Below are 24,847 nucleotides of genomic sequence, written 5' to 3'. Positions count from 1 at the left end.
AGGCCGCCCTTGTGCTTGCTGACTCCCGGCCGCCCGGGCCTCAGCCGCCCGCCCTCCCGGTGCAGCTGCGGCAGGCCGGAGAAGGGGCCGACCGCTCCCGCTCGTAGTGGTGGGCGATGCGCAGGAAGAGGAGGGCTGCGGCGGCCTGGAGGCCGGCCAGCAGGAAGAAGTAGAGATCCAGCCGGCAGTTGTTAATGTTTCCTGGAAGACGGAGAGGACCCATCGGAAGAGGCCGGCCCGAGGCCCGACTTTGGAGACGGGATCGGGGTACCGAGGGGCCTCCCTTGGATGGGCCTCAGGGACCCCTTTGAGGCGTTTGGCCTGGAGATCATGGTTCTGACACGTCCAGCAGCTGGGGCACTTGAACCTCCCTCACCCCCAAGTTTATTCGTGCACCCCCTTCCTGCCCCACCATGCACCCCCACACACATACCGTAATCCCTGGGACAGTGCAGCCAGCCCCCTGGAGGGAGGGACAGCAGAGCCACCAGGCTGGAGCCCAGAAATGAGCCAACCCCAGACAGGAAGTAGAAGATGCCCATGATGGCTCCCTGCATCGATCGGGGCGCTTCCGAGTAGGCAAACTCCAGGCCTAGGAGAGGGGGGAGGCAGATATAAGCAGGGGCAGTCCTGGGAGCTGGAGAGTGGACAGGGTTCAAGATGCTGGGAATGGGCTTCCTCGACCCTCCTGCCTCCCTGCCTCCCTCTGGTCCAGAGGGAAGGAGACCCTCACTCAGGACCAGAACAGACCAGAGACCCGTGGCAATGAGCGGGAATCCCAGCCAGGGTTTGGGTCTGCTCCAGAGGGATCTGAGCTGGCTCATGCTGGAGGCGCAATAAGGCCTTGGCTCCTGTCCTGTTGAGGACATCCTCCCTGTGGCCCATGGAAGCTCCCTGGGGAAGGCTGACGACTTGACCCCATCTTCCCTGCCCAGTACGGCAGGCTCCTGCCCCATCTTCCTTCCCCAACACCGTCTCCCCCTGTGAAGAATCCCTCCCTGGGACTGTGCCTGCTTGTTTCCAGGTGGCCAACCTGCAAGCGGGAGGTACCAAGGGGGCAGATTAGAGCTTGATGCAAGGAAAAGTGCCTAAAAAGGAGACCCAACCCTGAGCAGAATGCGCCACCTTGAGAAGTGGCCTATTTCCTGTCCTCTGGTTGGAGTTCAATGGTTGGGCACATTGGAGATAGCATTTGGCCTTCCCTGGGAGCTTGTTTCCAACTATGAAATTCTGTGGTTCTTTCTCTGAGGAATTGGAGGACTTGGGGAGAACCCCTTTTTCTGTATTGGGGCAGAAAAAGCTTCCTACATTTCTGGGTTCTGGCTTCATCCCCAGCAGTCCCCAGCCTTCAGAGGGTAAGGAGCCCTCCCAACCTCTTCTGGGTTCACATTGAGTCATCCATCTACATTCTTTCAAGATGGCGCCCACCATCCAATCAACCCTCCTTCAGTACCCATTAACCCTGATAGGCTCTTAGCCTCATCTAGGAAAGGGGATAAGGAGGATCCCTGTACCTGGGATGCTGGCAAAGATCTCGCTGATGCCAATGAGGAGATACTGAGGTATCTGCCACCAGATATACATGGGCGCTGCAAAGTACACGTCATGTCCAATTTGCTGAGCCACTGTCTCATTGCGGTGAATATATTGGAGTCTCTTGGTCTCTAGGATACCTGCTGGGGATTCATCATAGTTGAGAGACTCGGGGACTGAGCGATATGGCCTCCCAGCCTCATTATCTACCATAGCCAGTTTACCCACCAGTAGACAACCCTGCAGCACTGAGCATGTAATAAGAGGAGAGTGTAGTGTAGGAGGGAGACCCCTAGAACTAGCATCAGGAGTCCTAGGTTTGAGAGCCAACTTTGTCATCTTTATGTAGGACCATGGGCAAGTCATTGCCCCTCTTGGGCTTTCACTGTCTGCCCTGTGAGAGAAGGGATTGGGTGAGATGCTTTTGAAGGCGCCTTGCCCCAGATCTCCCATTCTATATTTTCAGGGCCCTTTGAGCTCCGACATTCTGTTCTAAGGTACGCTTTTAGCTCTGATATTCTATGTTCTAAGGTACCTTCCTAGTGCTGACATTGTGTTCTAAGGTACCTTTCCAGCTCTGACATTCTATGTCCTAAGGCGTACTTTTAGCTCTGGCATTCTGTGTTCTACTGTGTTCTAAGGTACCTTTCCAGCTCTGACATTCTGTGTTCTAAGGTACACTTTTAGCTCTGACATTCTGTGTTCTACTGTGTTCTAAGGTACCTTTCCAGCTCTGACATTCTGTGTTCTAAGGTACCTTTCCAGCTCTGACATTCTGTGTTCTAAGGTACCTTTCCAGCTCTGACATTCTGTCTTCTAAGGTACACTTTTAGCTCTGACATTCTGTGTTCTACTGTGTTCTAAGGTACCTTTCCAGCTCTGACATTCTGTGTTCTAAGGTACCTTTCCAGCTCTGACATTCTGTCTTCTAAGGTACACTTTTAGCTCTGACATTCTGTGTTCTACTGTGTTCTAAGGTACCTTTCCAGCTCTGACATTTTGTGTTCTAAGGCATATTTTAGCTCTGACATTCTGTGCTCTACTGTGTTCTAAGGTACCTTTCCAGCTCTGACATTCTGTCTTCTAAGGTACACTTTTAGCTCTGACATTCTGTGCTCTACTGTGTTCTAAGGTACCTTTCCAGCTCTGACATTCTGTGTCCTAAGGCATATTTTAGCTCTGACATTCTGTGCTCTACTGTGTTCTAAGGTACCTTTCCAGTTCTGACATTTTGTGTTCTAAGGTACCTTTCTAGCTCTCACATTCTGTATTCTAAGGTACACTTTTAGCTCTGACATTCTGTGTTCTACTGTGTTCTAAGGTACCTTTCCAGCTCTGACATTCTGTATTCTAAGGTACCTTTCCAGCTCTGACATTCTATGTCCTAAGGTACACTTTTAGCTCTGACATCTGTGTTCTAAGGTATCTTCCCAGCACTGACATTCTATGTTCTAAGGAATCTTCTCAGCACTGACATTCTGTGTTCTAAGGTACACTTTTAGCTCTGACTGTGTTCTAAGCTACTTTCCTAGCTCTGACATCCCATGTCCTAAGGTCCCTTTATATTCTAAAGGACTTTCCCAGCACTGACATACTATATTCTAGGGTATTCTTCTAGTTTTGACATTCCATGTCCTAAGGTCTTCCAGCTCTGACATTTTATGTCCTAAGGTACACTTTTAGCTCTGACATCTGTGTTCTAAGGTATCTTCCCAGCACTGACATTCTATGTTCTAAGGTATCTTCTCAGCTCTGACATTCTGTGTTCTAAGGTACACTTTTAGCTCTGACTGTGTTCTAAGCTACTTTCCTAGCTCTGACATCCCATGTCCTAAGGTCCCTTTATGTTCTAAAGGACTTTCCCAGCACTGACATACTATATTCTAGGGTATTCTTCTAGTTTTGACATTCCATGTCCTAAGGTCTTCCAGCTCTGACATTCTGTGTTCTCTCACCTGAGTCTGCTCTGAGAGCTAACATTCTTTATTCTGAAGTTCCTTCTGGTGACAGCAGGCTATCTTATGTCCTAAAATCTTTCACTGACATTCTATATTTTAGGTTCTTCTATATCTTCTACAACATTCTGTATTCTGGTTCTGAGGTCCCTCTCAGCTCTTGCATGCTGTATTCTGTGTTCTGTAGTCTTCTGCCCCAAGTTCTAGACTCCTATTCATCTCTGGTTGTCTGTATGCCCTATATTAAGGCCCCATCTAGCTCCAGAATTCTGTGTCCCATGTTCTAGGGTCCCATCTGTCTCTGGCATGTGATCTGGAAAAGGATTAGTAGCTATCTTCCCTGTTGTGATGTGTCGGATTTAGCCCCAACAATCTTCCATCAACATCCATGTCTAGCCACGATGGCCAGGCTTGGCCTCAGCTCCCCCACACTCCATGGGAGGCTGTCAAGAGACCCTCCCCTATATGCAGTAAGACCCCTCTCCCATAGCCCCAAATGACCTGCCGCAATGACGGAGGCAAAACCAAAGAGCATGCCCAGGACCATCTTCTGGAGAGGTGAGGGGAGCAGCTTCCGCCGCTGTAGGAACGGATCGATGACGCGGTCCTTCAGAGGGACCAGAATCAGCACCATGACCACATTGGCCAAAAGGAGCCAGGCTTCCGGAAACTGGGAGGGAGGGAACCAGATCAGGACCTATCATGATGCCTGGGAAGCAGAGGGTGGTGGGAGGACTGGGTCAGGGCCCCTGCATATGCTGATGGGACATCGCCTGGCTTCTGGGCATAAGGGAGCATGGCAAGGCGATGCTCTTAACCAGCCATTGGCCCAATGGAAGACACCAGCTCAGGTTATCAGTTGGGTGAGACTCCAAATGCCTAGACCTAGTCAAGAACCTGTCCACTTCCCCTGGAGCCACAGATCAGAGAGGGAGGAAGAGCAGAATGCAGAAATAAATAGGGAACCAAGCAGATACTTCCTGGGGGACCCCCAGATTCCAAAGGGAATTCCTCAAAAGCTAAGGAGCAGGAAGCCCATAGCTTAGGCTTACTCTAGCTCTGTGCTTTTCTGTAGCCCAACGAAGGGGTCTGCTTACAGGATGTGGGGGAATAAATTTGGGGGCGAGGATGGGGAATTTAGTTGGAAAGAACAATGAATCTGGAATCAAGACACCCGAGTCAGGGGAAGGCAGCTGGGTGGCTCAGTGACTTGAGAGACTCAGACCTAGAGCCTGGAGGTCCTGGATTCGAATCTGACCTCAGGCACTTCCTAGCTATGTGGCTCTGGGCAAGTCACTTAACCCCCTTTATCTAGTCTTTACCATTCTCCTGTGCTAGAACCAATACACAGTATTGATTCCAAGATGGAAGGCCAGGGTTTAAAAAGATACCCGAGGCTCTCCTGGCCCACATACTTGCCCACTGAGAATTTGGCAAATTGCTTGGCCTCTCTGGGCTGCTTGTTTTCTCCTAGGTAAAATGGGGGAATTAATGCTCCCTTTGGGGAGGGCTATTGGGAGGAAGGGCTTTGTACCCATCGGGGCACTCTGTAACCAACAGAGACAGGGGACATGTCCCTGGGAATTGGATGGATCGGATGTCTCTGGGCATCCTCTGGGAAAAGAATAGGTTTCTGTTAGGTTCGCAGGCCTCAAATTTTTTGATCTGAGGGCCCCTTTAGACCCTTAAAGGTCTCTCCAGACCTCCACACAGCTTTGGTCTCCCTGAGTTCTATCTATTAGTATTTATCGTATTAGGAACGAAAGCATTTTTGTATTATTCTGAGAATAATTTAGACCTTGAGGATGTCCTGACATGGCCTTGAGGACTCCCATGAGACCCTCTCCCTAAGCATACATGCTCTCATTTCTAACGTCCTGGGGTGCCTGGCCCTTCCGTGTTCTAAGGTTCCTCCCAACACTAACATTCTGTGTACTAGAGCACCTGTCAACTCCAATATTCCATTTTAGAAAGTATCCAATATCCTATCTAGAGCTGATATTCTGGCTTCTAGGGTTCCTCATTCCAAGTTCTAGGGCCCCCCAGGTCTGACATTCCATGTTCCAAGGACTTTCCCAGCTCTAACATCTTTTATTCTTAGCTCTGATATTCAAGTTCTAGAGTTCTTCACTCTGACATTGTGTTCTAAGGGCCTTCCTGGCTCTGATAGTGTGTGTTTCTCAAGTGTGCTCCGGCCATGTTTTCTGAGGTTTCTCCCAGCTCTGACAGACCACATGCTCTTTTCCAGAGTCCCTTCTAGACCTGACTTTGTGGGTTCTTCGGTTCCCCTTAATTTTAAATCCTTTAAACTCTCCAATTGCCCCAGGTCAATAGAAAACCATTCTCCAGAGGAAGGAACTGATGTTGAGAGACCCATCACACAGCTAGTAAGTGTCTGACCCAGATCAAACAAGTGCATTGGCAGCATCCTCCCCTCCCCTCCCCTCCCTCATGTGGAATTACAGGAATTGGCCCAGATTGTTTGCTGACCAAGACTCACTTCCTGTCTCCCAGAAGCCTCTAGGAGCTGGCAATGGGGTCAAGGCAAGGCTATTTAAATTCTTGTTCTGGAGTGGGGAGGCGAAGAGGGAGAGAGTCGGTTGGAAAGGACGGGACTTTGTCTCACCCTGTAGCTGCTACTGTCCTGGGAAAGCTTGGTGTCACTGCCATTGTCCAGATGGCCCTGGAAAATGTACGGGATTTGGAGGTGCAAGCCCTGCAGGATGTAAGTGGACTGCATCTGGAGTAGAGACAAGAGACAGAGGACAGGGTAGGAGTTGGCTTCCCAGAGTTCCCCAGGTTCATGAGGAGCCCCCCAGAATTCTTCTGGACGCCTCCAACTTCTAGGCAGAATGCTCCCCACTCCCTCCACCTGCCCTCATCCTGCCAGAAGTTACTAAAAGTGACGTTTCTAGCACCAAGGAGAAGGCAGGGCTGCCCAGGGTCTCTTTCCTAGAACTGACATCATGGTATCGCCCAGACCTGGAATTCCATTGGTGTGGGAAACTCCTGAGAAGACAATCTATACTTCCTGCAATTTATGGTCTTTGAGAGGGTCTGAGCCACTTGTTCAGGATCATCCAGCCTGGATCTGGTAGAGACGGGACTCGACTCCAAATACTCCTGATTCCATGGCAAGCTCTCGAGCCACCATTGCTGAGCTAACTTACTATGCACAAAATAAATGTTTGTTGGATAGAATCGAATTAAGGGAAAGACCCCTTTTTTAAAAAAAACAAGCATTGATTATGTCCCTACTGTATACCAAACACGGTAAGGGGAAAGACAGACAAAAGGAAAAGAAAACAGTCCTTGATCTCAAAGAGCCTACATTCTGTGCAGAGACAACATATCTCCTCTGGAAGAGCATATACAATAAATACAATTCTAAATAAATTCATGGTATTTTAATTTAGAGCTTGATGCTCTGGAAGGGTTAGCCTTTCCCCCCCTGAACTAAATTTAGCCCTAGAGTCCAGCTGACATGAGCGGTGTGGACCTTCTACTTCAGGCAAATGGTTGCCATACTTTACACCCCACCCACCCCCAGTTTCATCTTCCAGATAATCTCACCATCTGTTTTGCTCCCACCTTCCCCACCACCCCTACTTATTGATTCTGGAACCAAGACCCAATCAACTGCATTGTTCCTAGTAGGAGTGTATCCATCTCCAATCCAATGGCCCCACTCACTGCCCCACTAACATAGATTGCTTCTACCCAGCTATCATTCCCTCCCTATATGTGCGTTCTTTCCCTTATTAGAATGTGAGTTCTTTGAGGGCAGAGGTTGTCTTTGCTTTTATATTTGCCTGGTCTTTAGTAAGTACTTAAGAAAGTCTCTAAAATAGGTGCAGATAGTAGAATGGAATCAAAATCAAAATCCAACAATATGCTGTTTACAAGACACCTACCTAGGGAAAAGGTACACACACAAGAGTAAAAATGAGGAGCTGGAGCAAAATCCGTTATGCTTCAAATGACAGCCATAAAGTCAGGGATAGCAATCATAATCTCAGACAAAGCAAAAGCAACAATAGATCTAGTTAAAAATAAATAAGTGGGAAACTACATTTTGCCAAAAGGTACCATAGATAATAAAGCAATATCAATACTAAACACATATCATAGTATTCACATTTTTAAAGGAAAGGTTTAATGAGTTATAGGAGGAAATAGTAAAACTATACTACTGGAGGGAACTCGAGTTTCCTCTCTCAGAACTAGATAAATGCAACCATAAAATAAATAAGAAAGGAGCTAAGGAGATAAATAGAATTTTTGAAAAGTTAGATATGATACACATCTAGAGAAAACTGAATGGGAATAGAAAGTAGCATACCTTTTTTTAAGCCTTCACAAAAACTGAGCCATGTATTAAGGCATAAAAAGATTACAACCAAATGTAGAAAAACATAAATATTAAATTCATCCTTTCCAGACCATAATGCAATAAAAATGATATTCAATAAAGGACTATGGAAACATAGATTAAAATTAATTGGAAACCAAATTATTCTAAATCCTAAAGACCAAATGGATCAAAGGACAAATCATAGAAACAATCAGTAATTTCATTAGAGTATGGTAACAATGAGACAACAAGTCAAAATTTATGGGATACAGCCAAAACAGTATCCAAAGGAAAGCATATGCCTCTAAATACTGACATCAATAAAGTAGAGAAAGAGTAGATCAATAAATTGGACATGCAATTAAAAAGGAAAATAGAACAAATTTAAAGCCCCCAATTAAACACCAAATTGGAAATCCTAAAAATCAGAGAGATTAATAAAATGAAAGTAAGAAAATAACTGAACTGAAAAGTAAAACTGAGTTAGTTTTATTTTTAAAAAACCACTGATTAATTTTATCTTTTAAAAAAGGGAAAAAGACAATAAAATCACCAGTATCAAAAGTTAAAGACTTAAATTCACCAGTGAGGATGAAATTAAACCAATTACAAGCAATTATATGCCAATAAATCTGACAATCTAAATGAAGTGGATAAATATTTACAAATATAGAAATTACTCAGGTTAATTGAGGAGGAAATAGAATACTTAAATAACCCAAGCTTGGAAAAAGAAATTGAACAAGCCATCAATGAGCTCCTTAAGAAAAAAAAATCATCAGGATCAGATGGATTCATAAGTGAATTCTACAAATATTTAAAGAACAATTTGTTCCAAAACTATATAAATTATTTGGAAAAAAGGCAAAGGAGTCCTACCAAATTTGTCTTATGCCACCCAAACCAGGAAGAGCAAAAACAGAGAAAGAAAATTATAGACCAATTTCCTTAATGAATATTGGGGGAAAGATATTAAATAAAATATTAGAAAGGAGATTATAGCAATATATCACATAGATCATACACTATGACCAGGTGGGATTTTTATCAAGAATGCAGGGGGTGGTTCAACATTAGGAAAACTATCAGAATAATTGATTGATCATATAAATAACAAAAACAGCAAAAATCATATAATTATCTCAATAGATGCAGTAAAAGCTCTTGACAAAATGCAACACTCATTCCTACTAAAAATGCTAGCATTCATAGGAATAAAGGAAACTCTCCTTAAAATGACAATAGCTATCTAAAATCATCAGCATCAAGCATTATGTGTAAAGGAGATAAGCTAAAAGCCTTTCCAATAAGGTCAGGGCTGAAGCAAGGATATCTGTCCATATCACCATTATTGTTCAATAGTGTTCTTGAAATGTTAGCTATAGCAATGACAAGAAAAATGGAAGAAATTAGAACAGAAACAAAACTATCACTCTTGGCAGGTGATCTGATGGTATACTTTCAGATTCTTAGAGAATCAACTAAAAAAATCCCAATTAAAACAATTCAGTAAAGTTTCAGGATATAAAATAAACCCATGTAAATCCTCAGCATTTCTACATATTATAAACAAAGTCCAGTAGCCAGAGATAGAAAGGGACATTCCATTTTAAATACTTGTAGACAATACAAAATACTTGGGAGTCCCAGAAACTATAGGAACATGATTCCAAAGCACTTCTCACACAAATAAAGCCAGATCCAAACAACTAGAAAAATATTAATTGCTCATGGATAGGCTGAGCCAAAAAACCAAAAGTGACAGTTCTACCTAAATGAACTTATTCACTCAGTGCCATAGCAATCAAATTACCAACACTTATTTTATAGAGCTAGAAAAAACAATAACAAAATTTATCTGGAAGAACAAAAGGTCAAGAATATCAAGGAAATCATTGAAAAAAATATGAAGGAAAGTGGCCTAGCTGTACCAGATCTCAAACTATATCACAAAGCTGTAATCATCTGAACAACCTGGTACTGGTTAAGAAATAGAATGGTGATCAGTGAAATATATCTAGGCACCCAAGTTTTGCTTTTTTTTTAAATTTTGTTCATCTTTCTTTTCAAAGAGGAACAATGATATCATGGGATGATGCCTTGACTTGCATGTGAATTGGATATAAGTGAGTCAAAATTGCACAAAGTCATCACTCTCTCTTCTAGAGTTGCTAGAGTCCACTGGCAAGACCAAAATCAGGATGACTGGCAATGGTCCAGGATGCAGTGGATGACTGTGGCATCTTCAATGTCGGACCAAGTTCTAGACTGCCTTCATGACCATTGGAACAAACTGTTTTCCTCCATCATAAGCTGTGGCACATCTTTACACAGTTGGCGCTGACACCCTCTTAAAGTCACTGACAGGTTTGATGCCTATTGGTTACCCTCAACTTGATTTAGCCCATCTGCCATGACAGTTTTTCCCAGGGTGTAATTGCTGTAGCTTCTTGGAACCTGAGGTGAGAATTGCTACACAACACACGATAGCAAACAAAATTAATAATCTAGTCTTTGACAGACCCAAAGATCCAAGATTTTGGGACAAAAATCACTATTTAGCGAAAATTGCTGGGAAAACTGGAAAGCAGTTTGGTAGAAACTAGGTGTAGACTACCATCTCACACAGAATATCAAGGCAGGGTCAAAATGGGTACCCGATTTAGACATAAAGGATGATATCGTAAGCAAATCAGGGAAGCCTAGAATATTTTACTTGGCAAATTTATGGATAAGGGAAGAATTTATGACCAAACCAGAGGTAGAGCATTGTAGGATATAAAATGGGTAATTTTGATTACAACAAATTAAAAAGGTTTGCACAAATAAATGCAGCCAAGACTAGAAGGAAAGCAGAAATTAGGGGAGAAATTGTAGCAAGTTTCAGTGATAAAGGTCTCATTTCTCAGATATGTAGAGAACTGTGTCAAATGTGTAAAGATACAAGCCTTTCCACTCAACTGATAAATGGACACGATTGTGAAAAGACGGTTTTCAGAAGAAGAAATCAAAGCTATCTATAGTCAGATGGAAACACTTAAAGTACTATGAATTAGAGAAATGCAAATTAAAACAACTTGCAGTACCATGTCACACTTAACAGTTTGACTAATATGACAGAGAAGGAAAATGACGAATGTTGGAAAGGATGTGGGAAAATCGGGACACTGATGCTCTGTTGGTGTAGTTGTGGACTGATCCAACTCTTCTAGAGAGCAATTTGGAACTGTGCCCAAAGGGCTATAAAACTATGCCTATCCTTTGACGTAGAAATACCACCAATAGGTCTGTATCCCACAGAGATCCAAGAACAAGGGAAAGGACCTACTTGTGCAAAAATATTTATAGCAGCTCTTTTTGTGGTGTCAAAAAATTGGAAACTGAGGGGATGCCCATCCATGGGGGAATGGTTGAACAAGTCCTGGTGTCTGATTGTAATGGAATTCTATTGTGGTATAAGAAATGATGAGCAGGATGGTTCCAGGAAAACCTGGAAAGAGCTACACGAACTGATGCAGAGTAAAATGAGTAGAACCAGGAAAACACTGTATACAGTAACAGAAATATTGTATGATGATCAAATAGGAATGACTTAGCTGTTCTCGGCAATACAATGATCCAAAATCATTTCAAACTCATAATTAAAAATGTTATTTGGCTCTAGAGAAAGAACTGACAGAATCTTAATGTAGATCAAAGCAAACTTTTAAAACTTTTTATTATTATTTTTGTTTTTGTTTTCCTTTTGGTCTTCATTTTCTTTCACAATATGGCCAATATGGAAATGTTTTGTAAAATCTATATAAAATTGATTGGCTTCTCAAAAAGGTGGGAGGAGAGGGAAGGAGATTTTTTTTCAAATAAAAAAATAAATGTTAAAATTTTTTGTTTAGCCATTTCAGTTGTGTCTAACTCTTCATGATTCCATTGGAGTCATGACTCCATTGGGGCTTTTCTCGGCAAAGAGACTGGAGTGTTTTGTCATTTCCATCTCCAGCTCATTTTACAGATGAAGAAACTGAGGCAAATGGGGTTAAGTACCTTTTCTAAGGTCACACAGCTAGTAAATATATGAGGTGTAATTTGAATTCAGGAAGATGAGTCTTCCTGACTCCAGACCTAGCACTCTATCCACTGTACTACCCGAGTTACTTCTAATTGAGGAAGAAAAATATGATAAAAGAAATAAATAAAATAAATTCTTTCTTTATGTGTCTAGGTATATTTCTAGCATTTGACCCAAAATAAGTATTCAAAAAATTCTTTCATTTATTCATTCACTCACTCATTTTACTCACCAGTTAACAAGAATATATTAAATTACTATTTGCCAGGCACTATGCCAAATAAGCCAAGTGGTCTAGAGTCAGAAGACCTGAGTTCAAATCTAGCCTGTGATACTTCCTAGCTGTGAGACCTTGAGCAAGTCATTTCATCCTGTTTGCCTCAGTTTCCTCATCTGTTAAATGACCTGGAGAAGGAAAAAGGTGAACCAAGCCAGTATTTTTGCCAAGAAGACTCTAAATAGGTTCCCAAGGAGTCTGAACAGCAACCCCCTTCTCCTCCTCTCCGCCATGTTGTAAGGATTTAATAAGAGTCTGGAGAGGAAGGTGCTTTGAAGGCAGACAATGACTCACAAACAGTAGCTGTTAGTCACCATCAGCATCAGACATTCCAGTCTTTCTAATGAACTTTGTGGCTTCTCCCATGCCTGCACACGTCCCTGGACTGTTTCCTGAAAGCTGGCCCGGATGGGACGACATGGGGAGCTGAACCCCCCAGCAGAGGAGGAGGAGGATGCAGGACACTCACCTGGAAGTACACCATCCAGTAAGGCACCAGGGTCAGCATCACTGGCAAGATCTTCACCAGCACCCGGAAGTTGGCATCATCTTCCCGGCGGGAAGGACTTCGGGATGACCACCTGCTGGTCAGCCCATCTGCTTCTCGTGGGGATCTATAAAGGGATCAGGGAGTAGACACTGGCCAACGCAGTTATCATCTCCATCTTCATCAGCTCTGGCTCCATCCTCATCCTCACCATTTATTCATTCAACAAACATTAATTAAATGTCTACAATGTGCCAGGCACTGTGTTGGATGTCAAGGATTCAAAGACAAAAATCAGCAGTCCTTGCCCTTGTGGAATTCAGTCTACTGGAGGAACCCCACATAGACCCAAACAAGTAAATATAAATCACATATAAAGTCATTTTACAGAATTTAAGTAATTAAAATTAAAGTAAAAAATAGGTAATTAAAATGATAATATCATTCTGATACTGAGGTCTAATCAGAAAGGAGGTGACACCAGAACTGAGCTTTGAAGGGATCTGGGGATAGGAAGATGCAGAGGTTAAGAGAGAGTGAATTCCAGGCAGAGGAGACAGATTGTACAAAGGAGTGGAGGTCAGAGATGAAATTTAATGCACCCTCACCATCATTCTAGGATCTCCTGAGCTCCAGTCCTCTACGAGCCACTGCCCTTTGGACATTTCTGCCTGGATGTCCCATTGGCATCCCAAACTCAACTTGTCTAAAGCAGATTTCATGATCTTTGCCCCCCAATCCACTCACTACCCACCCTTTCCTGAACTTTCTTATTTCTGTAGAGGGCGTCACCATCCTTCACTCTTCTAGCTTCCCAACCCCAGCCCTCTTTAATTCTTCATTCGCCCCCCCATATCCAATCAGTCATCAAATGTTGTCGTTTCGACCTTCATGAGCATCTCCCTTTTCTCTCCTCGTTTTGGCTTATCCAGATCCTCCTTATCTCTCACCTGGACAACTGCAAGGTCTCTCTGCCTCAAACCTTCCCCCCTTTCCATCCATCTTCCACACAACTGCAGAAGTGATCTTCCCAAGGGACAAGCCTTTCCATGTCATTTCCTGCCCCATAAAATCCAGTGGCTCCCCATTGCCACTAGCATCAAAGTCAAATTCCTTCATTTGGTCTTTAAAACTCTTAACAAGCTAGCTCCAGCCTCCCATTCCAGATTGGCTAGAGAGACTCTCCTGGGGTCTCTCTGCTCCTCACGTGTGCTCTCCATCTCTGGGCTCGTCCCCCCTGCCCAGAGTGTGCTCCTTCTTTAACTTTGCCTCTTAGAGTTCTTCAGTTCCCTCAAGATACCTGGACCTCTCCCCAATTCCTGTCCCCTCCTCCCACTCATCATTGTCAATCGTCTTGATTTTGTGCCTATTTTAAGATACTTAGGTATGAATAACGGTTCTACCAGCTCTCCAGGGACTCTGGATTGGCCCATGTTTCAGGGATGTATTTAGATAGATAAGATCTGGAATACTCCACTCCTCGAGGAGACGAGGAACAATGTATGTATTGGCTTCGTGGATAGAATATCTCGGCAGCCCTTGAGGGAAGAGACTTGTACTTTCTGCCTTTGTATTCCCAGAATCTTGCACACAGTAGGTGTTGATTGACTAATTCTAATCTTGGCATGTTTCTGGACCTCAGTTTCCTTCTTTGTCAAATAAAGGGTTTAGATTAGATGGCCTCAAAAATACTTTCCAGCTCTATAACGATGATCCCATAAGTCATCAAAAACCACAACAAACCATGACCTTCTGTCGTAGAATCAATACTAAGTATTGGTTCCAAGACAGAAGAGCAGTAAGGGCTAGGCGATGGGGTGTAGTGACTTGCCCAGGGTCACACAGGTCCCATAAGTCCCTTTTGCTCCTTGGACCCCAGTTTCCACATTGGTCAAATGAAGGAGGTTGTACCAGAGGATGTCCAAGGTCCAGCTATGCTTGTGGGACCCTTGGCATCACCACCTTCATCGTTTCTGCCAGAATGATCTGCTTACCTGGCAAAGCAGGGGCACCACCGTGGGCAGCACCTTTGGAAGGCCAGCTTCAGCATAGAGGACACCTGGCTGCCCGTGGGGGGCTTGGTGATGAAAGTAGGGCCCGCGCAGATGAAGACAAACAGGGCAAGGCCAACACACGCCACAGGGATGATGTAGCCAATCAGGAAGCTGATATTCTGCTGGATGAAGGCCACCAGAAACAGGGACAGAACTGCCCCCACGTTGATGCTCCAATAAAACCAGTTGAAAAAGCGTCGGGTGGCATCTCGGCCAAGGTCCATCACCTGCCAGGGAGGGAGGGAGGCGATGAGGACTTGCAGAGCCCCCGACTCTGGCTCCCAGGACAAATCTTCCTGCTCCATCCCACTCTTCAATCTATGTTCCTGGTTGCCACCGAGATGGCTTAATGGAAGTATTTCTCTAACATTTCCACATCTGGCACCTGGAGTTGGGAAGTCCTGGGTTCAAATCCCACCTCTGACTGGTTATATACCATGTCCAGAATATTCAACCTCCCTGGGCCTCCTTCCTTATTTGCAAACCCAAATTAATCACCCCTGTAGGACCTACCTCACGGGAAATTGTGTAAGCAAGCCGCTACTTAAATGTCAGCTAATATAGCAGAGATTTGCAAAGCTCTTCACAAATACTGTCTCACTTGATTCTCACAACCACTCTGGGAGATCAGATCTCTGATTATCCCCATTTTACAGATGAGGAAACTGAGACCGAGAGGGCTTAACTTTCCTAGCTAGTAAATGTTTAAAAAAGGATTCACAGATAGTTAAAAAAAAAAAAAACAGATTCAAACTCAGGTCTTCCTGACTGTAGGTCAGTCCATCCACTGCTTCACCTGTTATCTCAACAACACCACACCGAGGTTCTCAAACCAGAGAGCAGGGCATGGGCCACATCCCCTAGCTCAAAATCATCCAACTTCCTCTTTTGAGTATAGGATTGCGTTGGGCCTTCCAACAGGCTCTCTCCTTTCTACTGCTCCACCCTTTTGGTCTTGACTCTTGGCAAATACTCTTCATAAAGAATACGGAACTTCACAGGAAGAATTTAGGACCAAACGAGACCGAGAACATTACGGGAAAAAAGCAACCGACCATTTCGAGTACACCAAATGGAACAAAACCCAAGCAATCAAAATTAAAAGGGAAACAACAACAAACTTGGGGGGACATTTTAAAGTACGTGTCTCTGGCAAATGCCTCATTTTTCCAATATCTAGATAACTGAGTCCAGATTATAAGAATATAAAGTATTTCCCAACTGACAAATGGTTAAAGGATATTGTGTAAATATAATTTTGTACCCTTGGACTTCATTTCCCAGAATCCCTTTCCTTCCATCCTCACATTGAGTCCTTATGTTTGTAGAGATAAAAGGTTCAGTAACTCCTCTCTCTCTCTCTCTCTCTCTCTCTCTCTCTCTCTCTTTCTCTCTCCCTCCCCCTCTTTTTCTCTCTCCCTTCCTCTCTTTCTCTCTATCTCTCTCTCCCTGTCTTTTTCTCTCTCTCTCTCTCCTCTCTCTTCCTCTCCCTTTCCCTCTCTTTCTCTCTCCCTTCCTCTCTTTCTCTCTCTCTTTCCTCTCTCTCCCTCCCTCTCTCCTTTCTCTCTCTCTCTGTCTCTGTCTTTTTCTCTCTCTCTGTCTCTCTCTGTCTCTCTCTGCCTCTGTCTCTCTCTCTCTCTCTCTGTCTCTCTCTGTCTCTCTCTCGTGCTCCCAGTCTAGGATCCTCCTCTTTACTAGGGCTATCGCTATCCTTTACTTCAAGCTATTATTAATAAATCTTATTAAAACATAATACTTGGAGTATTGCATATTCATTTTTAATCTTACAATACAAACAGGCAGTTCTCAGAGGAAGAAATTAAAACTATCTGTATTCATATGAGGAAATGCTCCAAATCACTATTCATTCGAGAAATTAGAGAAAAACAACTCTGTGATGCCATCTCACACCTATCAGATTGGCTAACGTGACCAAAAAGGAAAATAATAAATGTTGGAGGGAATGTGGGAAAATGGGGGCACTAATACACTGTTGGTGGAACTGTAAACTGGTACAACCATTCTGGAGAACAATATGGAACTGGGGTCAAAGAGATACAAAACTATGCAAATCCTTTGACCCAGCAATACTGCTCCTGGGTCTGTGTCCCAAAGAAATCAGAGTGAAGGGGAAAGGACCAAAATATTTTTAGCAGCTCTTTAGCAGGGGCAGAGAATTGGAAACAAAGGGGTTGTCCATCACTTGGGGAATGGATGAACAAACTGAGGTATGTGGTTGTAATGGAATATTATCATGCCATAAAAAAAATAACAAACAGGATGTGCTCAGAAAAACCTGGAAAGACTTATATTAACTGATTCAAATTGAAGTGAGCAGAACCAAGAGAACAATATGTACAATGACGGAAATATTCTATGCTGATCGACTGTGAAGCACTAAACTATTATCAGCAAAACAAGTTTCCAAGATAACCACAAGATGAAAATGCTACACATGGCCAAAGAAGGGATTATGGGAGTCTGAGCGCAGATCAAAGCTGGCCATCTTCCATTATATTTCCTTTGTGGGTTTTTTATTGTTTGTGTGATACGGGTCTTCTGTCAAAGCATGGGGAATATGGAAATATGTATTGTGTGGAAGCACTGTTTTAATCTATATCATACTATTTATCTCCTCAGGAGATGGCGAAGGAAGGGAGGGAGGGAGGGAGAAAATCTTAAACCTAAAATGTCAGAAAATAATTGTAAAAAATTGTTTCTACAACAGGTAACTGAAAAAAATTAATTAATTTTTTAAACCCGTATCTTCTGTCTTAGAATCAATACTGTGTATTGGTTTTAAGGCAGAAGAGTGGTCAGGGCTAGGCAATGGGGGTGAAGTGACTTGCCCAGGGTCACACAGCTGGGAAGTGTCTGAGGCCAGATTTTAACCCAGGACCTCCCATCTCTCCATCCACTCGGCTGCTCCTGATATTTACTCTTGATTGTAAGACAGAAAGCAAGGGCTTAAAAAGTAAAAATAAAACACATTGTTGGGCTATTTGGGCTTTGGGGGTGATCAGTTCTGCCCACAAGGGAGGCATGGATGTGAGGGGAAGGAAGTTGGCCTTGAAGCCGCAGCTACCTGCAGCCACATTCTTCTTCCGATACTTGCCTGTGTGACTTTGGTCAAGTTGCTTCACTTCCCTGGGACACATTTGGCTCCTCTGTAAAACTGGTCTTTGGACTTCCTTCCCCAGAGGACAGTTGGGAGAAAAAGCAGGAGGGATGCCTGGATCTGCCTGCCTGGGGTGCCGCTCGGTTCCTGTGGGAAGGGACGAGGTCCCTGGCTCGCCGCCCAAGGACTGGCTTTGGGAGGATGCAGAGGTCCTTTGTTGGCCCTTCACGCCCAGACTGAGCCAGTGCGAGCTGCCCCCTCAGGAGGCTCAAAGAAGAGGGGAGAGCAGCTCAGGTAGGGACAGATTCAGAGCTTTCTCTCTCAGAATTTCAGGGGGGACAGGGGTTATCCCTCTAACCGCCCCCAAACTCCCAAGGCTGATGGCACCCTGAAGTCCAGGCGCAAGGCCAAGAGGACCATGAGTGTGTGCTTGCCTAGCTGAACCCCAGCCTGGGTCACTCCTGTTACCTAAACATTACAGTCCCCCCAAAATGGGAGGTATCAGCCTTCCAACCATGAACCAGGGTCTGGCCCTGAACTTCCCCAAATTGTGTGCATTAGCAAAGCTTGCTTCATGCCTCACTGGGTTATGATGAGCAAAAAGCTTTGCAGAACCTGAATGACTCTAGAAAAGTTATTATTAACACTATTATTTGCATAAATATGTATGCAAGTCCTTTCCTTCTCTGGGCCTCAATTTCCCCATCTGCACGAGGATGAGTTTGGTCTAGAGGGGCTTAAAGATCCCCTCCCAGCTCGAAACCCCAAAGGCCTCCCCTCCCTTTTCCCATTGGCTTTTGAGTTGGTCTCTGATGGAACTTTCAGCCCAAACATGCCGCCATCGGTTACAGTCATCTCTTTAGAGATCTGGCTAAGCCCAGTGTCCCTGGGATGTCCAGTGCTAGACCTCTGACTGGACCCATCAAGGTAGAATCTTGCTAATAGGAGTCTGATGACTTCAGTTCTCGGCGCCATTTTTAGAAAGACAGACATGATGGGGCAGCTGGGTAGCTCAGTGGATGGAGACCTATCTAGAGATGAGAGGTCCTGGGTTCAAATGTGGCCTCAGACACTTCCCAGCTGTGTGACCCTGGACAAGTCACTTAACCCCCATTGCCTAGCCCTGACCACTCTTCTACCTTGGAACCAATACTTAGTATTGATTCTAAGGTGGAAGGGAAGGGTTTTAATTTAAAAAAAAAAAAAAGAGAGACACAGAAATGAACTGGATGATCTGCAGAAGAAAGTGACCAAGCATGGTCCCAGGTTTATAAGGTCCTGCTCAGATCAGTGGAGGAACTGAGGATATTTAGCCCAGTGAAGGGAAGACTTGGGGGCAAGTTTGCTGTCTTCAGCTGTCCAAAGGCTTGTCCTTTGGAAGAAGGCACACCCCAGCAGAGCATTTGTGGGGCCTCAGGAGCTGGGCTGGCCCGGCCATTTCTAGTGCAACATGTGACAGAGGATTAAAGAACACGTGCTTTGGGGTGACCAAATAACTCTTGTTGGTCCTTCAGTGCTATTGGGTCAAAGGGAGAGTTAACCACTGAGCCCCTCACTCAGAAGATTTTAAAGGGAGAGAAAATTTCTGCTTTTGTTTTCTTGTTCTTTTACCCAGATCTCTCTCTCTCTCTCTCTCTCTCTCTCTCTCTCTCTCTCTCTCTCTCTCTCTCTCTCTCTCTCTCTCTCTCTCTCTCTCTCTCTCTCTCTCTCTCTCTCTCTCTCTCTCTCTCCTTCCCTCTCCCTCTCTCTCTTTCTCTCTGTCCTTCCTCCTCCTTCCTCTCCCCCCTCTCTCCCTCTCTCCCTCCCTCCCTCCCTCTCTCTCTGTGTCTCTCTCTCTCCCCATCTCTCTCTCTCTCTCTCCCTTCCTCCTTCTCTCTCTCTCCCTCTCTCTCTTTCCCTCTCTCTCCTTCCCCGGTTCTCTCTCTTTCCCTCTTTCTCTTCCTCTCTCCCTCCCTCTCTCTGTCTCTCTCCCCCCTTTTCTGTCTCTATCTTTCTCTTTCCCTCCCTCCCTCTGTCTGTCTGTCTGTCTCTCCTTCTTTCCCCCATCTGTCTCTGTGTATATGTGTCTGTCTCTGTCTGTCTGTCTGTCTCCCCCCCTTCTTTCCTTCTCCTCCCGTATCTGTCTCTGTCTCTGTCCACTCACTCCTTCTCTCGGTGTCTCTCTGTCTCTTTGTCTCTGTCTCCCCCTCTGTCTCTGTCTCTATCTCTCTGTTTCGATCACATATAAACTTGACACTTAGAAACCTGTAGACTGTCAGAGTGGGAAAGGATCACTGGAGATGGGTGGGTGGGGGGTGCCTCAAAACTCAGAACATTAGAGCTGGAAGGACATCAGGATGGAGGCTGTCTGTGCAGGGGCGACCTCAGAACCCAGAAGAAATGAGAAGAGAGGACGAGCAGAGCATGAACTCCCGGCTCTAGAGCAGCAGCATCCCTTTAGAACATTCCAGAACCTCCAAGCTGGAAGGGGCCGCTAAGACCATCTACTCCAACGTGTTTGCACAAACCTGGCAAACGGCCAGCCAGGGTAGGGGGAGCCCGCTCCCCTGGCCCCACCCCACCTCATGCAGCCCATTTCCATTTGGGACTGCCCGAATGACTGAGGAATGTCCTTCTGACCTCAAGCCCAAGTTCAGCTTTCTGCAAGTCCCCCTCCTGACTCCAGCTCTGGCCTTTGGGTCCAAGCAGAATGAGCTCATCCCTCTGATGTGTGCCCTAAATCCTTTCTTCCTTGATGCCTTCCAGGCCTCCTCACTAGCTTGGGCTTGAGAGCCTCCGTGTTCCCCTGCCCTAACTCTGGACACTTTCCCCCGGATTAATTCCTCCAAAGCCCCACAAAGACACCACAGAGAAGACAAATAGCTTTCCTGCCACTGGGTGCCATCTCCTGTTCTTCCCTGGACCCAAAGGTGCAGATAGGTTTGGGCACTTGACGTGGTTTTCAATTCGGCCTTTTTTTTTTTTAACCCTGATCTTCCGACTTGAAGTCAATACTGTGTGTGGGTCTAAGGCAGAAAAGCAGTAAGGGGTGGGCAATGGGGGTCAAGTGACTTGCCCAGGGTCACACAGCTGGGAAGTGTCTGAGGCCAGAGTTGAACCCAGGACCTCCCATCTCTAGGCTTGGCTCTCCATCCACTGAACTACCCAGCTGCCCTCTCAATTCAGCCTCTCTCCTTCCTGCTCCACCGGATGGACTAAACAACCCCCGCTCCATAAGCAAGAAGTGACCCCCCCCCCAGTCTTGGGCTCTCCCACTGGGTGGGCCAGTCTCCACTCGTAGGCCAGGTCGCTGGGCCTGGGCATCTCCACTCTTCACCGGCACCTCTAGGAGCCCCCTGACTCTGGCCCTTGTACTCACCTGGTCAGCGCCGAAGGACGTGAGGTTGGCCTTGACGGAACTGATGCCCAGGGCCAGCAGCAGCAGGCCTCCGTACATGGTCGGGGCGCAGTAGGGGCTGGAAGGCCCCCTTTGGCAGTCCTTCCCGGGGCAGGCAGGCTGGATGGTGAAGGTCATCTCCCCGCAGAAGGATTCCCGGCCGTCGGGGAAGGCGGTGACGGGCAGCAGGCAGGAGGTGACCAGATAGAGGAGGAGGCTGATGACGATGGTGGCGTAACGGCCCAAGTAGACGTCGGCCAGCCATCCCCCGATGGGAGAGAGCAGGTACGAAGCCCCCAGGAAGACCAGGGACGCCCGGGACGCCTGCTGGCCGTCCCAGTTGAAGTTGATACTGTTGAGGTAGAGCACCAGGTTGGCAGAGATGCCGAAGAAGGCTGCTCGTTCCAGCATCTCGGCCAGGAGCACAGCGGCGCAGGCGGCCCGCCGGCGGCCCCACACCACCTGGCCCCGGCTCCTCAGGGCGGGCCCCAGAAGGGGCCGCTGCTCCGCGGGCACGGCGTCCCCGTCCATCTCCCTTCCTTCCCTCCCCTCGGCGGGAGCCCCGTCTAGCCTTCCATCCTCCCCGCGATCCTGCCTCGTCTTCCGCCTCCCTCTTCCCACTCTTTCTTCGTCCTCCCTCCAAGCACTCTTTGGGCGTCCCCGCCAAATCCTCAGCGCCCACCCCGAATCTGCCTCTTCTTCCCGGGGGCTTTCCCTCCCTCCCTCCCTCCGTCCGTCCGTCCCGCGCTCCCTCCCTCCGTGCGCGAGCGCTCCGGACTCTCTCTGGACGTCACCTCACTTCCCCTTTCCCAGACTGATATCATCACATGGTGCTTCTCTTACGAGAAATGAAAGCCGGGCAGCACCGGTTCAGCTCTCTAAATCCCGCTTCCTGACCGCCCCCCCCCGCCCCCCCCCCCCCGCCCCCATTCCCCAGCAGCAAAGAGCCAGAGTTGTCCTCACTCACTTTCATTTCTCCTGAAGGCACCGCCCCACCCCCGTGAACCATGAGCCCAGAGGCCAGGATTCTGGGCTCGGGGTGGTTCTGCCCTTGACCAGCTGAGGAACCTTGGGCACAGGGTCACTTCCCTTCCTGGGGACTCAGTTTCCCTGCCTGTAAAATGGCGGACCATCACGAAGGTCTCTTCCAGCTTGAAATCCTGGGCCTGGGCGAGGTCTGTAGCCCGATGCCAGACCCTAGGAAGGAGGGACAGAGAAAATCAGGGATCTGGGGGGGGGGGAGGTGGTGGTGTCAGGAACTTCCTTTCTGAAGATGAGGGCTGAAAACAGCCAAGAGCCAGCTGTCCTCGTTGGGTGACTGAGCAAATCACTTCCTCTCTCTGATTCTTCCATTTCCTCCCTTGTGAAATAAGGGGTCGGGTGTGGGTGAGATTGTCTCAGCTGGTCCCTGGGGCATCTGCCCTCAGGCCAGGAAGAAGAGTCACAAGTCTTGGGTTTGAATCTCAGCTGTGGCCCTTGGAAGAGCTGGGTCTCTCTGGGGAAAGGCAAGGGACAATTCCTACTGCAGGGAGTGGTTGTGAGGCTTCAGGGTACCTATGAGCATGGCATACCTCAAGTTGCTGAATCAGAACTCAGGATTGGAGAGTCGCCCAGAACCTCAGAGACCACCATCAAAGAACTCTCCACTTGACAAGGAATTGGCCATCCAGGAAGACCTTGGATGAACCAGGATCCCATCCCCCATTCCAGGCAGCCCTTTATTTTTAACCCTTCCTGTCTATTAGGCACAAAGAGATAGATCAATGGGGTTAAGGGACTTGCCCAAGGATACACAATTAAGAAGGGTCTGAGGCTAGATTTGAATCCAGGTCCTCCTGATTCCAAGCCCAACTCTCCACCTCGCCGCCCACTTTGGATGGCTCTCACTGTTAGAAAGTTTCCCCTGAGGTTCTGCTATTTTAAAGGGGAATTTCTGCCCTCTGCTCCTTGGAACTGAGAACAGAACAAATCAAATCCCTCCTCTCTATTGCAGCCCTTCAGATGTTTAAAGAAAGCCATCCTATCCCCGCCCCCCCCCCCCCCCCCCAAGGCTACCTCTATGATATGGGGGCAGGGATGTCTAGGAGCTATTCAGGGAAGATGAGTACCTCTGCTGAGAGGGCTCGCCAATCCCTCTTCAGGGCAGCTTTTCTTTTTTGCTATTCATCTGCCACCCAGCTCTCACCTATGGCTCCATGAAGCTCTAATGCTCTGCAGCCATACTTGGGTAAACTGTCTTAGCACCCAGCCTACATCAGATTGAGAATAATGGACAGGCTGCAAACTCATTAGAGAGTTAGGGGATGACTACCCCAGGCTGGTGAAGACTTCTTCTAGCACAGTAATGGCGAGCCTTTTAGAGCCTGAGTGCCCATGAGCCCTCCGGCTTATCCCAGATGGGGGAGGGAGGAAGCACTCCCTTTGGGATGCTCAGCAGAGGGGCAGTTGATGTAAGAAATGTCCTCAGGCACAGTGGAGAGGAAGAAGAGAGCAACCCTCTCTGGCACGTGTGCCGTAGGCTCACCAACATGGCTCTAACAGAAGGGGCAGATGAGAACAATTTGTTCCAATGTCCACAAAGGTGATAGAAGTAGGCACACATTAGAGCTTAGTCAGACAGTGAAGATGTCATAGTCATCCATGGCATCCTGGGCCATCACCAGTTGTCTTGACTTTTGTCCTGCCCTTGGACCTTGATGACGCCAGAAGAGAAAATGAGTCCAATGACTTTGTGCAACTTAAATCCAATTTGTGCTCGAGTCAAAAACATCACCAGAGACACCATTTTGGTCCTCTTTTAGTATAAAGGGCAACAACTGATATGATATGGTCTCAAGGCCCTTGATCACCCTGATTGCCCCCCTTTAAATGTTCTCCAGCTTATCAATGTCCTTAAACTGTAGAACCTGTCCAGGGAGAGAATACATGCCACACATAAGACACCATGCCAAAAAAGTCTTACTTTTGGACCCACCTTTAATGCCTTCAAACTATTCTCATCCCTTTATGTCTGAGCCTCAGTTTTCTACCCTATAAATTAAGGAAGTTGGACCAGACCAGTGATGGTGAACCTTTTAGAGGGGCAGGTGATGTCCTCAGGAACACGTGGAGCTGGGGAGAGGAGCAGCCCAGCCCCATATACCTCTGGCTTTCTAATAATGAACTGTGTTGAACTCTGTGCTGGGGCGATAGCAGGAGTGCCCACAGAGAGTGCTCCAAGTGTCCCCTCTGGCACATGTGCCAAAGGTTTGTCACCATAGGACTAGACAATCCCTAAGATCCCATCCAGCCCTAAAGCTTGCGATGTTATGGCAGGAAAATATTCATTTCAACAGATATTATTAGGCCTGATTAACAGGGCCTCTGGGCTTGGTGTACCAAGAGGAAACATCTTTGCTTCCCCAGAGCCCAATTATAGCACCTTGCCCACAAAAGCCTTTAATCAACATTCATTAAGTTGAATGAGGTAGGGGAGAAGGGGGAAGGGAATAAGCCTGTCCTAACCACCTTGGATGCAGCAGGCATTGTGCTTTACAAATATTATCTCTTTTCACCAAGACACCATGTCCAACATGGTGGACAGAAAAGATCCCTGGTTTTGATGCCCAAAGATCAGGGAAGGATTGT

The 24,847-nt window shown here is 46.4% G+C and overlaps 1 protein-coding gene across 1 annotated transcript; it reads right to left on the bottom strand.

Moving 5' to 3' along the window:
• Positions 1–15: 15 nt before the first annotated feature.
• On the bottom strand, positions 16–22,007 carry SLC15A3 (solute carrier family 15 member 3). Its single transcript, XM_001376632.5, has 8 exons — positions 21,203–22,007; positions 14,667–14,953; positions 12,655–12,799; positions 6,115–6,228; positions 3,990–4,158; positions 1,515–1,673; positions 434–592; positions 16–201 (listed from the first exon to the last, which is right to left on the bottom strand). The coding sequence occupies exons 1-8, from the start codon at positions 21,749–21,751 to the stop codon at positions 41–43; spliced, it is 1,743 nt and encodes a 580-aa protein (XP_001376669.2). The 5' UTR covers positions 21,752–22,007; the 3' UTR covers positions 16–40.
• Positions 22,008–24,847: the final 2,840 nt, after the last annotated feature.

The sequence above is a fragment of the Monodelphis domestica genome, chromosome 6 (genome assembly GCF_027887165.1).
Source record: "Monodelphis domestica isolate mMonDom1 chromosome 6, mMonDom1.pri, whole genome shotgun sequence".
NCBI lineage: Eukaryota > Metazoa > Chordata > Mammalia > Didelphimorphia > Didelphidae > Monodelphis > Monodelphis domestica.
Note: the sequence above shows the minus strand (reverse complement) of the source record. Positions and strands in the feature narration are given on the sequence as shown.